The sequence below is a fragment of the Monodon monoceros genome, unplaced genomic scaffold, assembly GCF_005190385.1.
Source record: "Monodon monoceros isolate NGI ecotype Baffin Bay Population unplaced genomic scaffold, NGI_Narwhal_1 Super_Scaffold_6, whole genome shotgun sequence".
NCBI classification, from domain to species: domain Eukaryota; kingdom Metazoa; phylum Chordata; class Mammalia; order Artiodactyla; family Monodontidae; genus Monodon; species Monodon monoceros.
This window is the reverse complement of record NW_021703783.1, coordinates 2,066,119-2,079,789: the sequence shown is the minus strand read 5'-3', so window position 1 is coordinate 2,079,789 and position 13,671 is coordinate 2,066,119. Positions and strand designations below refer to the sequence as shown.

General features: G+C 40.1%; 1 protein-coding gene across 6 annotated transcripts in view; it reads left to right on the top strand.

Moving 5' to 3' along the window:
- Window positions 1–13,671, top strand: part of ERC1 (ELKS/RAB6-interacting/CAST family member 1) — a 387,619-nt gene that overhangs the window by 22,509 nt on the left and 351,439 nt on the right. For 4 of the 6 annotated variants that reach the window (XM_029204193.1, XM_029204191.1, XM_029204196.1 and 1 more), the window contains one exon: window positions 11,115–11,939. In XM_029204193.1, the coding sequence (XP_029060026.1) occupies window positions 11,271–11,939 (669 nt within the window). In that variant the 5' untranslated portion in view covers window positions 11,115–11,270. Of the gene's footprint in view, window positions 1–11,113; window positions 11,940–13,671 lie in introns of those variants that run through there. The other 2 variants (XM_029204194.1, XM_029204197.1) reach the window with 2 other exon arrangements.

The window sequence follows — 13,671 nt, the reverse complement described above, 5'->3', positions numbered from 1 at the left end:
AAAAGGGGGAGTCAAAATGAATTCTATCAAAATAGGGAACATAGGAGGATAGGAGCATATTTAGGGAAAATATATGTTCAGTTAGAGCTGTTGAGTTACCTATGGGAAATCTTGGCAGATATGTACAGTAAGTAGTTGATCATGTAAGTGTGCAGCCCAAGGGAGAAGCCAGAGTTGGGACTATTGAGATAACCTAAATTAAAATAAGTACCTACTTAAAATAGGTAAGAATTGAAACTAGTTGAAACAGTGGCTGTGGATGAGATTGCCCAGGAACATGTTTGAGGACAGCACTCTAAGGCACACACCAGTGTTTTATCCGTATTTTTTAAAATTGAAGTATAGTTGATTTGCAGTGTTCTGTTAATTTCCATTATGGTTTACCACAGGATATAGAATGCAGTTCTCTGTGCTATACAGTAGGACCTTGTTTATTCATTCCATATATAAAAGCCTACATCTGCTAATCCCAACCTCCCATTCCATCCCTCCCCCGACCCCCTCCGCCTTGGCAACCACCAGTGTGTACTCTATGTCCACGATTCTGTTTCTGTTTCATATATAGGTGCATTTGTGTCTTATCTTAGATTCCACATATAAGTGATATCATATGCATATACTAGTGTTTTAAAGGTAGGCGGAGGAAGAGGAGCCAATAAAATGTAGTAGAAAAGAATTGTCCTGGAGAGATAATAGGAGTAGCAGAAGAGTATTAGACAGACCCAGGTAAGAGTTTCAAGGTAGAAGTGTTCAGTAGTGGGACTTCCCTGGTGGCGCAGTGGTTGAGAGTCCGCCTGCCATTGCAGGGGACACGGGTTTGAGCCCTGGTCCCGGAGGATCCCACATGCTGCGGAGCAACTAGGCCCGTGCGACACGGCTGCTGAGCCTGCGCTCTAGAGCCCGTGAGCCACAGCTGCTGAGCCCACGTGCCACAACTACTGAAGCCCGAGCACCTGGAGCTCATGCTCCACACTGGGAGAGGCCACCACAGTGAGAAGCCCGGGCACCGTGGTGAAGAGTGGCCCCTGCTCACCGCAACTAGAGAAAGCCCGCATACAAACGAAGACCCAACGCAGCCAAAAATAAATAAACAAATAAATAAATTTATTAAAAAAAATAAAAAGTGTTCAGTAGCATCAAATGCAGTAGAAGTGAAGAGAATCCATTGAATTTGGCTATAAGGAAACCATTCTGGCTTTATTCTAGAAGTGGTAGTGGGAGTTTTTAGTACCTAGAGCCTTATCTATACCATTTCTGTTGGATATCTTTACACTACCCTTCCCAAAATTGGTTTATTGTTTTGTCCTGATTATAAAAATAGTATGTCTTCATAGAAGAAAATTTATGGCTTGGAGAGGAAGTGAGATCATCACCCCCAAATCTTACTACCCAGAATCGTGTATCCTGCTGTAACATTAAAAACACAAACTCAGGTGGAATCTGTGTGTATAACTTTTTCTTTTTTCTGCTTGGTTTGACAATAGATCAAAAATACCTTTCTCTGTTGTTAAGTATAGAGCCACATCATCATTTGTAATGACATGGTGTATTTTCTAGGTCTTCTGTAGCAAATTACCAGAAACTTGGTGGCATAGAACAATAGACATTTATTCTCTCATAATTCTGGAGGCTAGAAGTCCAAAATCAGTGTAGGCAGCGCCTTGCTCCCTCTCAAGCCTCTAGAGAGGACCCCTCGTTGCCTCTTCCTGGCTTCTGGTGGCTCCTGGCAATCCTTGGTGTTCCTTAGTTTGTAACCACATCACTCCAATCTCAGCCTCCCTTCTTGCGTGGTCTTATTGTGCGTCTCTGTGACTGAATCTCTCTCTTCCCTCATAGAAAGACACCAGTTGGATTTAGAACCTAACGTAATCCAGTATAAACTCATCTTAACTTGGTTACATCTGCAAAGACTTGATTTCCAAATAAGGTTACATTCTGGCATTTCTAGTGGACGTGAATTTTGGGGGGATGCTATTCAACTCATTATAGATAGTAACCCATCTTATAGTTGTACCTTAACTTACATAGCCAGTACCCCATTTTTGGACATTTAGATCGTAACTTTTCACTATTGTGACCATAATGGGGGCAGGGATAATGCATGTAGTAGAACCGAGATGATCCAGCTGGACACCTTTTGGTACCCCCTTGCCCCATCTTAACTGTGAACAGACATGTGAAGCAGCCCTGGCCTGAGAAGGACATGCCGAGGGCCTATTAGGAAGGAGCGTTTGGATTGCCATCAGGTAAGCCACTAAGCCTTGCTGGGTGCAAACTGAGGCTGGGTGCCGTTTAGGGTAGTGGAGGAGGGAGAGATGAGACCATCTGTGCTCCTGAGACCACTGGCAGCTCTAGTTTCTTCCAGTAACCTTCCTCTTCTCTGATCCCCTCAAGAACAGAGGCCCGTGAGAATCGTGGAGAAGCTGCTTCCCGTCCCTGTGTGCAGAAGTGACTGCAGGATGAGGGGTGGACTGTGGCAACCATGGAGGTGTGCGTTCAGGTCTCCTTCCATGGGAGCCCCACTGCCTCACTTTCTCCACTGTATCGCCTCTGCACTTCTGTCACAAATGAGTTGTCCATATATGTATGGGTCTATAATTACTGTTTTGTTTTTTTTTTGTGGTACGCGGGCCTCTCACTGTTGTGGTCTCTCCCGTTGCGGAGCACAGGTTCCGGACGCACAGGCCCAGCGGCCACGGCTCATGGGCCCAGCCGCTCTGCGGCATGTGGGGTCTTCCCGGACCGGGGCACGAACCCGCGTCCCCTGCATTGGCAGGCGGACTCTCAACCACTGCGCCACCAGGGAAGCCCTATAATTACTTTTTAAATCATAAAAGTAATTCATATTCATGTTAAAACCTCAGTGCAGAAAAGAAAAATGTGAAAACCCACTTTTCCCCACGAATTCTTGTATTCTTTTTATAAATTTAAAAATGTATGGTACTGGCACAAAAACAGAAGTATAGATCAGTGCAACAGGATAGAAAGCCCAGAGATAAACCCACGCACATATGGTCACCTTATCTTTGATAAAGGAGGCAAGAATATACAATGGAGAAAAGACAGCCTCTTCAATAAGTGGTGCTGGGAAAACTGGACAGCTACATAAAGAATGAAATTAGAACACTCCCTAACACGATACACAAAAATAAACTCAAAATGGATTAAAGACCTAAATGTAAGGCCAGACATTATAAAACTCTTAGAGGAAAACATAGGCAGAACACTTTATGACATAAATCACAGCAAGATCCTTTTTGACCCACCTCCTAGAGAAATGGAAATTAAAACAAAAATAAACAAATGGGACCTAATGAAACCTAAAAGCTTTTGCACAAAGGAAACGATAAAAAAGACAGACAACCCTCAGAATGGGAGAAAGTATTTGCAAACGAAGCAAATGACAAGGGATTAATCTCCAAAATATACAAGCAGCTCATGCAACTCAATATCAAAAAAACACCCTAATCCAAAAATGGGCAGAAGACCTAAACAGACATTTCTCCAAAGAAGGTATACAGATTGTCAACAAGCACATGAAAGGATGCTCAACGTCACTATTCATTAGAGAAATGCAAATCAAAACCACAATGAGGTATCACCTCACACCGGCCAGAATGGCCATCATCAAAAAATCTACAAACAGTAAATGCTGGAGAGGGTGTGGAGAAAAGGGAACCCTCCTGCACTGTTGGTGGGAATGTAAACTGATACAGCCACTATGGAGAACAGTATGGAGGTTCCTTAAAAAACTAAAAATAGAACTACCATATGACCCAGCAATCCCACTACTGGGCATATACCCTGAGAAAACCATAATTCAAAAAGAGTCACGTACCACAGTGTTCATTGCAGCACTATTTACAATAGCCAGGACATGGAAGCAACCTAAGTGTCCATCGACAGATGAATGGGTAAAGAAGATGTGGCTCATATATACAGTGGAATATTAGCCATAAAAAGAAATGAAATTGAGTTATTTGTAGTGAGGTGGATGGACGTAGAAGTCTGTCATACAGAGTGAAGTAAGTCAGAAAGAGAAAAACAAATACCGTATGCTAACGTATGTATATATATATATATATATATATATATAATCTAAAAAAAAAGGTTCTGATGACTCTAGGGGCAGGACAGGAATAAAGAAAGACACAAGACGTAGAGAATGGACTTGAGGACATGGGGAGGGGGAAGGGTAAGCTGGGAGGAAGTGAGAGAGTAACATTGACATATATACACTACCAAATGTAAAATGGATGGCTAGTGGGAAGCAGCTGCATAGCACAGGGAGATCAACTTGGTGCTTTGCAGCCACCTAGAGGGGTGGAATAGGAAGGGTGGGAGGGAGACACAAGAGGGAGGGGATATGGGGATATATGTATGCATATAGCTAATTCACTTTGTTATACAGCAGAAACTAACACAACATTGTAAAGCAATTATACTCCAATAAAGATGTTAAAAAATGTATCTTGTATATCTTATATCTCTTTTCTTATCACTACTTGCAGACTTAACCTTATTCTTTTTAATAGCTGCACAGTATTCCCGTAATTATATAGACTATTAACCAGAGTCTTGTTATTTCAAAGAAGTCTGCAGTTTATTTTTACTCAGTTTTCCCACTTGTGTGAAAATATGTGTAAGATAAATTCCTAGACATGCAATGACTAACATTTATTGAAAACCTACCAGGAACCAGATATTTTATACTCACTTATTTGACCTTTTTAGCTATCCTTTGAGGAAGATGATATGCCCATTTAATAGATGATGCTGCGGCACTGTGAGATTTATTTATTCGTTGAAAGCTACAACGTTTAAATGGTGGAGCTGAACCAGCCCAAGCCTTCCCTTCTAGTTGCTACACAACTAAGCCTCAGGAGCACGATAAGAATTACTTCACAGGGCGCTTGTTAGGGTGAAATGTAAATATTTAAGGTCTATGCATTGCATTTTGTTTTGCACATTTTTATACTTACCCTGTAGAAAAGATTTCAGGTTACATTTTTGGTTTCATACTTAAGCAGAGTGTTACTAATATGCTTTAATACAGAGGGCAGCAGTGTTAATTAAGGAGGAAAATATAAAAACTACCATGTCCATGTATCCTGAGCACTGTTGCTTCATGATTTGGAATTGTATTTTTAACTTTTGCCATTCCACTTCATTTGGGTAAGTTTAAAAAAAGTGACTTCATTGTTTTAAGAATTAACCTAGGGGGCTTCCCTGGTGGCGCAGTGGTTGAGAGTCCGCCTGCTGATGCAGGGGACACGGGTTTGTGCCCCGGTCCGGGAAGATCCCACATGCCGCGGAGTGGCTGGGCCCGTGAGCCATGGCCGCTGAGCCTGCGCGTCCGGAGCCTGTGCTCCGCAACGGGAGAGGCCACAACAGTGAGAGGCCCCAACAGTGAGAGGCCCCCCGTACCGCAAAAAAAAAAAAAAAAAAATTAACCTAATCTTTTTAAATGTTGACTGTCTTGTATATCTTAGAAAAAAATCTTTGCTTATAGGTGTATGTCACCAGAACTGAATTCTTTTTAGTTTTTTTGACTTTCTTTTCTGAGAAACAATTGTGCCTTCTCTTGATAAGGAGCCCCAGTATTTTAAGGCTTTCGTGTTGTTTTAGAGTTAAGAATGCTTCTTTGGTGAACTTGAAGAGCTCTAAAAATTGTAAATTTTTTATGGGAATGTGGAAGTAGGAATTGATGGTGAAACTATGTTGTTAATAAACACCAAATTTAAGATAAACCAAATTTCTGGTAATGTTCTTATCAGAATTAGATTTTAGGAACTTTTTAAAAAACCTAAATCTGGGCAGACTTGCAGAGATTTAAATGCTGTGCTGGTGTTTTAGGTATTTTTTAAAACTCAGAATATAGGATAAAACAACTCATTTTAGGTAGTTGATAAGTCTGGCTGTGATACTAACTTGACAAAGATTTTTCAGTATTGAGAACAGATACGTACACATAGGCATGATATTTTCTGCATGATTGCTGTGTGTGTTTGTGTGTGTGTGTATGAATTAAAAAGTTTTCTTAGACGATGAGAGGTATTAGTCTGTTCTTGTTGAGCTTATGCTGTTTTCTTGGAATTAAGATTTAGGTACAGAATTCCCTATTCTTTTTTTTTTTTTTTTTTTGAGGTACGCGGGCCTCTCACTGTTGTGGCCTCTCCCGTTGCGGAGCACAGGCTCCGGACGCGCAGGCTCAGCGGCATGGTAGCTAACTCCCCCACAGCGAGTGATCCAAGAGCGTGACCAAGACTTAAGTCCCAGTGTCTTTATGAGTTAGTCTTGGAAGTGATACATCATCAGAAGCGAATCCTTTAAGTCTAGTACACATTCAAAGGGAGAGGAATTTTGCTTCCCCTCTTGAAGGGAGGAGTATCAAAGAATTTATTCAGGTACCTTAAAACTACCACAACTACTTGTCGGGAGAGTGAGTCCTCCATGGGTCTCTTCTTTCCTGCATGTCCTGAATGCGAGGGCCTGACTGCTCTTAACGTGGGTCGTTTCTCAGGATTGTGTTTGCAGCGAGCCACCTTGAGGGATGAGGTAACGTCTCCCGTTGGGGAAGACCAGGCTTACTTACTGCTTACTGTAAAAGTGGTGGATTCCCTAAACTCAGCGTTCCTCTGTAAATCCACTGCATGTGTAGCATCTGTCTGGGCCCCCTTGTGTCGCCTTGTGGGACTTGGGGGTAACAGGATGCTTATTCTGCTGGCTGTGCTGTGAGTAATAAAGTTCTTTGTCTCTGACTCAGGAGACTCATGTGTTCTGTCTGATAAGTAGAAGGAGAAGGTTTGAAGTAACCACAACAGATACTAGATAGGGAGCTAACAAAATATTGGATAGGAAGCAAACTAAGGGACTTGTAGGACTCTGGGGCCAACACTATGGGCTCAAACTGAACAGCTGCATGATTTTTTCCAGCAGCAGTCAGAACTCCAGGTAGGTAATTGGTGAAGGTGTTTCTTTTGGATTAATCAAGGGCAGGGGAGTTTGGAATGTGAAATTATTTTTTTCAAACTTTTGTGGTATAATTTATGTACAATAAACTGAACATATTTAAAGTCTGTAGTTCGATGAGTTTTGACCTGTATACGCCTGGGAAGCCTCACCCCAGTCAAGATAGTGAACATTTTCATCACTCCAAAAATTTCCTCCTACCCCTTCATGATCCATGCATCCCTCAGCCCCAGCCCCAGGCACATACTGACGTACTTTCTGTCATAATGGAGTCCTTCTAGAATTTTATATAAATGAAATCATATGGCTTAACTTTTTTTTTTCTGGTCGGAATTATTTTTTGTTAGCTGTTTAAAGTGCAAGAATTATTATCTTATGGTGATGGGTATGGCAGATTTTTAAAAGTAATTAAACATTTTGAAACCCAGTCTTCCCTGAAGCTCATATTAGAAAGCCAGAATGAGGGCTTTAGACAGAGCTGGTGAATTCTCTTCTTTTGTTGTAGAAATGAATATAGTTCTGATAGCAACAAAAGACTCCACATGCAAATGCCATTTTGGGTCTGAAAGTGGCTTGAATGTTAGAGTGCACCCGCTAATGTTGAAAACTCGATGTGGATTTTTGTTGCTGGATCTTAACCTATTTAATAGTGTGGCTTAGTTACTTGACTACAGGAAAATAGAGTTTTGCACAAAAGCACAGTTGGGAATTTTTTTCTTGACTGTGGCACTTTAAAGTTCTGATGGCATGATTCCTGAGACTCTGAATTATTATTCTTTATTTTGTTAGTTTTCCTTATTTTGTTCTTTTTGCCCACCATCTTTTAAAAAAGACTTTCTCCTTAATAGAAAGATAAATGTGATTATTTAAGCATTACACCTTGGAAAACCTAAGGTGTGCCTTAAAGTTTAGGTTTAGAGTCCTAGATTAGCAGGACACCCTGCCTTAAAACTGGAGGCCTTTAATATCCTACGGACAATTGAGGTGTTAACATCAGAAGATGCTGGTGGATAAGCATAGTGGTTAAGGGTTTCCAGGGCTCTGGAATTAGGGCACCCTACCACTTAATAGCTAAGTCACTTAACACCTATAGGCCTCACTTTCTTCGTCTGTAAAGTGGAGCTAACGACAATGCCTGTGTTGTAGGGGGCTTATAAATATTAAATTAAATCTTATAAAATTCTTAGCAGAGTGCCTGACATATGGTAAACACTTACTGTATGTTAGCTTCTGTTATCATTCAAGGGATTCTGGGTAATGAATAGCTCTCTTATTTTAAGCAATATTCAGATGACTTAAAAAAAAGAAAAAACTTTGCATCCCTCTTTGGTCTGGAAATAGAATTCACTTGAACAGTAGTGTATCACCTACCTTACAGTCCAGATTAATCATGAAAAGGAATGTTTACTTTCTGAGGCAGGTTAGTCCTGGGAAGGAATTTCCTAATATTACTAGTAGAATATTGCAATATCTGAACTTGGTGTCCTATTGCTATTTCTGAGACGGAAGGCTCAGACTGTGTTTTTCCTGTCCTGCTTGTTGTTACCTTAGGTCTATCTTTAGTGGTCTATCTTTACTGGATCACTAGAGACGAGACTGCCAGTATATTCATATTTCTGAAGATCTTTAACTTGTTTGAGTTTGGTTCAGACATATAGACCCTTTAAAATCTTTTGACCATGTGATTTACTTGGATTGCACTCTGAGTTGCATATTAAAATATTATTTAATATGTTGAAATCTGTTTCTTGACCTAAGCCAATTCTTTGGTAGAATGATATTAGGAAATCACAGAGATCTAGTTTAGATGTGTATTGATTTATGTTTGAGAGGAGTGTAGAAAGTAGATAGCTATGATATGTGTTTTTAAAATTTGTCTTAATTACTATACTTGTAGAATATGAACATATTTTCCTATTAAAACATTCAAGCATTTGAGTATTGTGAGTCTAAAGCTTTACAAGTGAAGCTAAAGCCTCCACAGACATTTCCCCCCGAGCTTAGAAGGCAAATTCCCTTCCCATCTAACCACTTCTGTTTCAGATTTGGCATTTCTCATGTAGGAATTCTTTATATATTTTGTATACAAATCTTTATACATATGTTAGATATTTTTTCACCAAGGGTTTGGTTTTTCTTTTAATTTTTGGTGTATTTTGTCATTTTGACATGATTGAATATTAGTCATTTTTCTTTGTTTTTTTTGTCTTTTGTTTCTTATTTGAGAAGCCCTACCTTAACTAAAGTTCACAAGGATATTCACCTACGTTTTCTTCTAGTACTTTTTAAAAAAATTTTTTTATGTTTATTTTTTGTGGTACGCGGGCCTCTCACTGCTGTGGCCCCTCCCGTTGCGGAGCACAGGCTCCGGACGTGCAGGCTCAGCGGCCATGGCTCACGGGCCCAGCCGCTCCGCGGCGTGTGGGATCTTCCCAGATCGGGGCATGAACCGGCGTCCCCTGCATCGGCAGACGGACTCTCAACCACTGCGCCACCAGGGAAAACCCTTCTAGTACTTTTTAAAAAAATTTATTTATTTACTTATTTTTGGCTGCGTTGGGTCTTCGTTGCTACGCGTGGGCTTTGTCTAGTTGTGGCGAGCGGGGTCTACTCTTTGTTGCGGTGTGCGGGCTTCTCACTGCGGTGGCTTCTCTTGTTGTGGAGCGTGGGCTCTAGGCACACGGGCTCAGTAGTTGTGGCTTGCGGGTTCTAGACCGCAGGCTCAGTAGTTGTGGCGCACGGGCTTAGTTGCTCTGCAGCATGTGGGATCTTCCTGGACCAGGGATCAAACCTGTGTCCCCTGTGTTGACAGGCCGATTCTTAACCACTGTGCCACCAGGGAAGTCCCTCTTCTAGTACTTTTAATAGTTTTAAAATTTGTATCTTTAATGTACATAGAATTTATTTCTGTGTACTGTGTGAAGTAGGGATGTAATTTATTTTCTTCCAAGAGCACCAGTTGTTGGAACTCCATTTATTGAATGATTTGTCCTTTCCTCACTGTTTTGAAATGTTAACTTTTAGCATGTACTAAATTCACATATATATAATTTAGAGCCTATTCTTGGCCATTTCTGTACAGTTTTAATCACTATAGCTTTAAAAGGCTCCGAGTCCTTATGAGAAATCCTAGGGGTCAGATATGGTTTTGGAGTCCAGGTTTTTTCCCCGTAATGCCCAGTGGGCGTTATTCAGTATCCTGTAATCATACACATTGTTTTCCCAGTGACGTGCACGAATAATCACACTAGGTGAGATACGTATAAACAATAAGTGACCTCATATCAGATCATGCCAGGTTTTGCCACTAAATAAGTTAAAAAGAAAAAAAAAAAACTTACTTTCAGAGTTTTAAAACATTTTTGCATTGCAAATAAAGGATCGTGGACCTATAATGTGTCTTGCTATTTAGGGGACATCTTCCTTTGTTCTTCTATTTCAGATTGTTTTGGTTATTGTTGTACCTTGACTCCTCCATTTGAATTTTGGAGTCAGCTTGTTGGGTTATGTGAGGAATCCTGTAGAGATTTTCATTGGCATGTGGAGTAGCTGGGGAAGAACGGACACCTTTACAATGTTTGTCTTCTCCTCCGTGAACATGGATAACTTTCCTTTTGTTCAGGAGCGTTTTGTAGTTTTTCCAAAAGTTCTTGCACATTTTTGTTATATTTATATAGCAAAGTGTCTTTATGGTTTTGTTGCTCTTGTGAATGGGATTTTTTTAAAATTGCATTTTCTGGTTGTTATTGCTAGCGTACAGAAAAGTACTGATACGTATACATTGATCTGTGCCTAAGCAGATTGTTGAGTTCCCTTATTGCTTCCAGTAGTTGTCAGCTGATGATCTTGGATTTTCCAGTTAGAAAAATCATATATTCAAACACTGAGTTTTATCTTTTTCTTGCCAATCTTTACACTCTTATCTCGTCTTCTTTTCCCTTTGCTTGGTATGGTTTCAGTATTCAGTTTCGAGACATGTTGAGTGTACAATGATGTTTACTGAGAAATAAGTTACGCTGTAGACAGGGGCAGGAGTAAATCGATGATCGAAGGGGAGGTCTTGCTCAAGGGGGCAATGAAAAGTGTCTGAGAGGGGAAGTGTTTCTTTTTGGAGGAGTTAATGTGTGATCTTCTCATTACAGATATGGTGTAAGCTATCTCTTCAAGACTGGGCAGCTGAGGACCTGGTATTTCTGATTAGCCTTCAGCAGACTTATAGCCATAGAGAAACCTCACAGAGTTCCGTATTTTGTTTTCTGCTTTACACCTTTCCTGGCACCTGAATTCATCTTGCAACCATGTATGGAAGTGCTCGCTCAGTTGGGAAGGTGGAACCAAGCAACCAGAGCCCTGGGCGATCACCTCGGCTTCCACGTTCCCCTCGGTTGGGTCATCGTCGAACCAATAGTACAGGAGGGAGTTCTGGAAGCAGTGTTGGAGGTGGCAGTGGGAAAACCCTTTCAATGGAGAATATCCAGTCCTTAAACGCTGCCTATGCCACTTCTGGCCCTATGTACCTAAGTGACCATGAAAATGTGGGTTCGGAAACACCTAAAAGCACCATGACACTTGGCCGTTCTGGAGGACGTCTGCCTTATGGTGTGAGGATGACTGCTATGGGCAGTAGCCCCAATATAGCTAGCAGTGGGGTTGCTAGTGACACCATAGCATTTGGAGAGCATCACCTCCCTCCTGTGAGCATGGCATCCACCGTTCCTCACTCTCTTCGTCAAGCAAGAGATAACACAATCATGGATCTGCAGACACAGCTGAAGGAAGTATTAAGGGAAAATGATCTCTTGCGAAAGGATGTGGAAGTAAAGGAGAGCAAATTAAGTTCTTCAATGAATAGCATCAAGACCTTCTGGAGCCCAGAGCTGAAGAAAGAACGAGCCCTGAGAAAAGATGAAGCTTCCAAAATCACTATTTGGAAGGAACAGTATAGAGTTGTGCAGGAGGAAAACCAGGTTAGTTATATATATATGCCTGCCTTTCTGTATTCTGTACTTATGAAACAATTCACGTACATAAATGAAATGAGCCATTCTTTCTCTTTTCTTTCTTAGGTCTTTCCCTTCTTGGTTCATTTATTTTCCTTCTTCCTGTTTTTCTTAGTATTTTGTGCTCTCCATTTCTTCGCCTTTTCCAGATTGGTCCTGTGCTTTAATTTTTTTCTGGCTGCTATGTCTGCTTGCTCACCATTCTTGCTTGTTTCTTTTCCCTAGCTTCTCTTTCTCTTCCTCTTTTCTTTCAGCATATATTATCTTTTTTCACTTCTTATGAGAATGTAATTTTGCCACATGCTCTAAGATCCATTATCAAAATTATTCAGGCTGTGTAACTTAAGTGGGGTATAGCGTTAAGATTTACCATAGTAAATGTTAAAAAAGTCAATCTTAAAAAAAATACCTATCACAAGGCAAATCAATATCTTGACAGTACAGAACGGAAATTAATTTTAAAAAGTTAACATTGATATTGTACATATTTATTAAGTACCAACAATGAGTAGCAGTTCTTTCTCTTGACATTTAGGAAAGTTTAACTTCAGGATCCTTTTTTAAAAAAATTCTTTAATTCTTCAAATTTGAGGATTTAAGGTGGAAGAAAGGCAACTTGCTGTGATTGGTTATATATAAAATATAAATTAGATTTTGGTAGAAGTTGAAGGTTAAATTGAGGTTATTGAATTTATCATTGAATTAGCTAGCCAGTGTACCTTTTTGATGGTGCTGAAAATATGCCTGTCAGCAAGACAGTTTTAATTATCCAGCGACCTGGAAATTTCCAGTCCATTTTAACGAGAAAAAAAATTATTGGCTTACTTCTTTATTTTCAAATAATTCAGACAGCTAATTATGCCTATACTTTAAAAGCTGTGTGGATAAAAAGCAGTGACAATAACCTTTCTAATTATCAAGCTACATTCAAAGGCAAATATTTGAATCTTCTGAAAAGACTATGGTGGGAACTCAGCACTTTAGTCCAGTGGAAGTGAAACAGTCCACAGAGCTCTGATGCCAAAAAACCATATGTGCTGAAGGAGGGTGAACAATGCCTTATCGAGATTCCGCCCCCTGCCCTAATTACACACCAGGGCTGGCAGGAGTGTATTCTTCCTGCACCCACTATAATTACCACACAATCCTAAAATTGTATAACTTTGGTCCAAAAAATGAAGGGTGCAATTTTAAAGTAAAGTGAGACACTGCAATGAGATACAGAGAACTGAGAATGCTAATTAATAGATTATAGTGAGCCGGCAGTGGGCCCTAATTAAACTCTGCATTCATTACACCCTCCATAGCCCTCAGAGGTTGGACATTTTCCACCTTACAAAGAAGATTGGTTTAATAGGATTTACAGTAATTAAACAAATTTCCCCATTTCAGTTTGAGATTGGGGATTTAGACACATTCTAAATGTTTGATCTGATTGGACCACAGAGATCTTGGTCTAGAATTCTATCAAATGAAAAAACACATTTGCTTAGAGTTGCCTAATGTGTATGGTTCATTATTAGGAAGTCCTTTTAGAAGATTGTTTCAAAAATAAATATCCAGCTGTTTTTGTTACTGAACTTTCAAGTACTGGTGTTGGAGAAATGGAACAATATATGTTTTAACAGGAAAAGGCTTTTCTTTTTCTTTTTTAAAATTGAGAATGAGGAAGTTTTTTTTTTTTGTTTTTTTTTTTTTT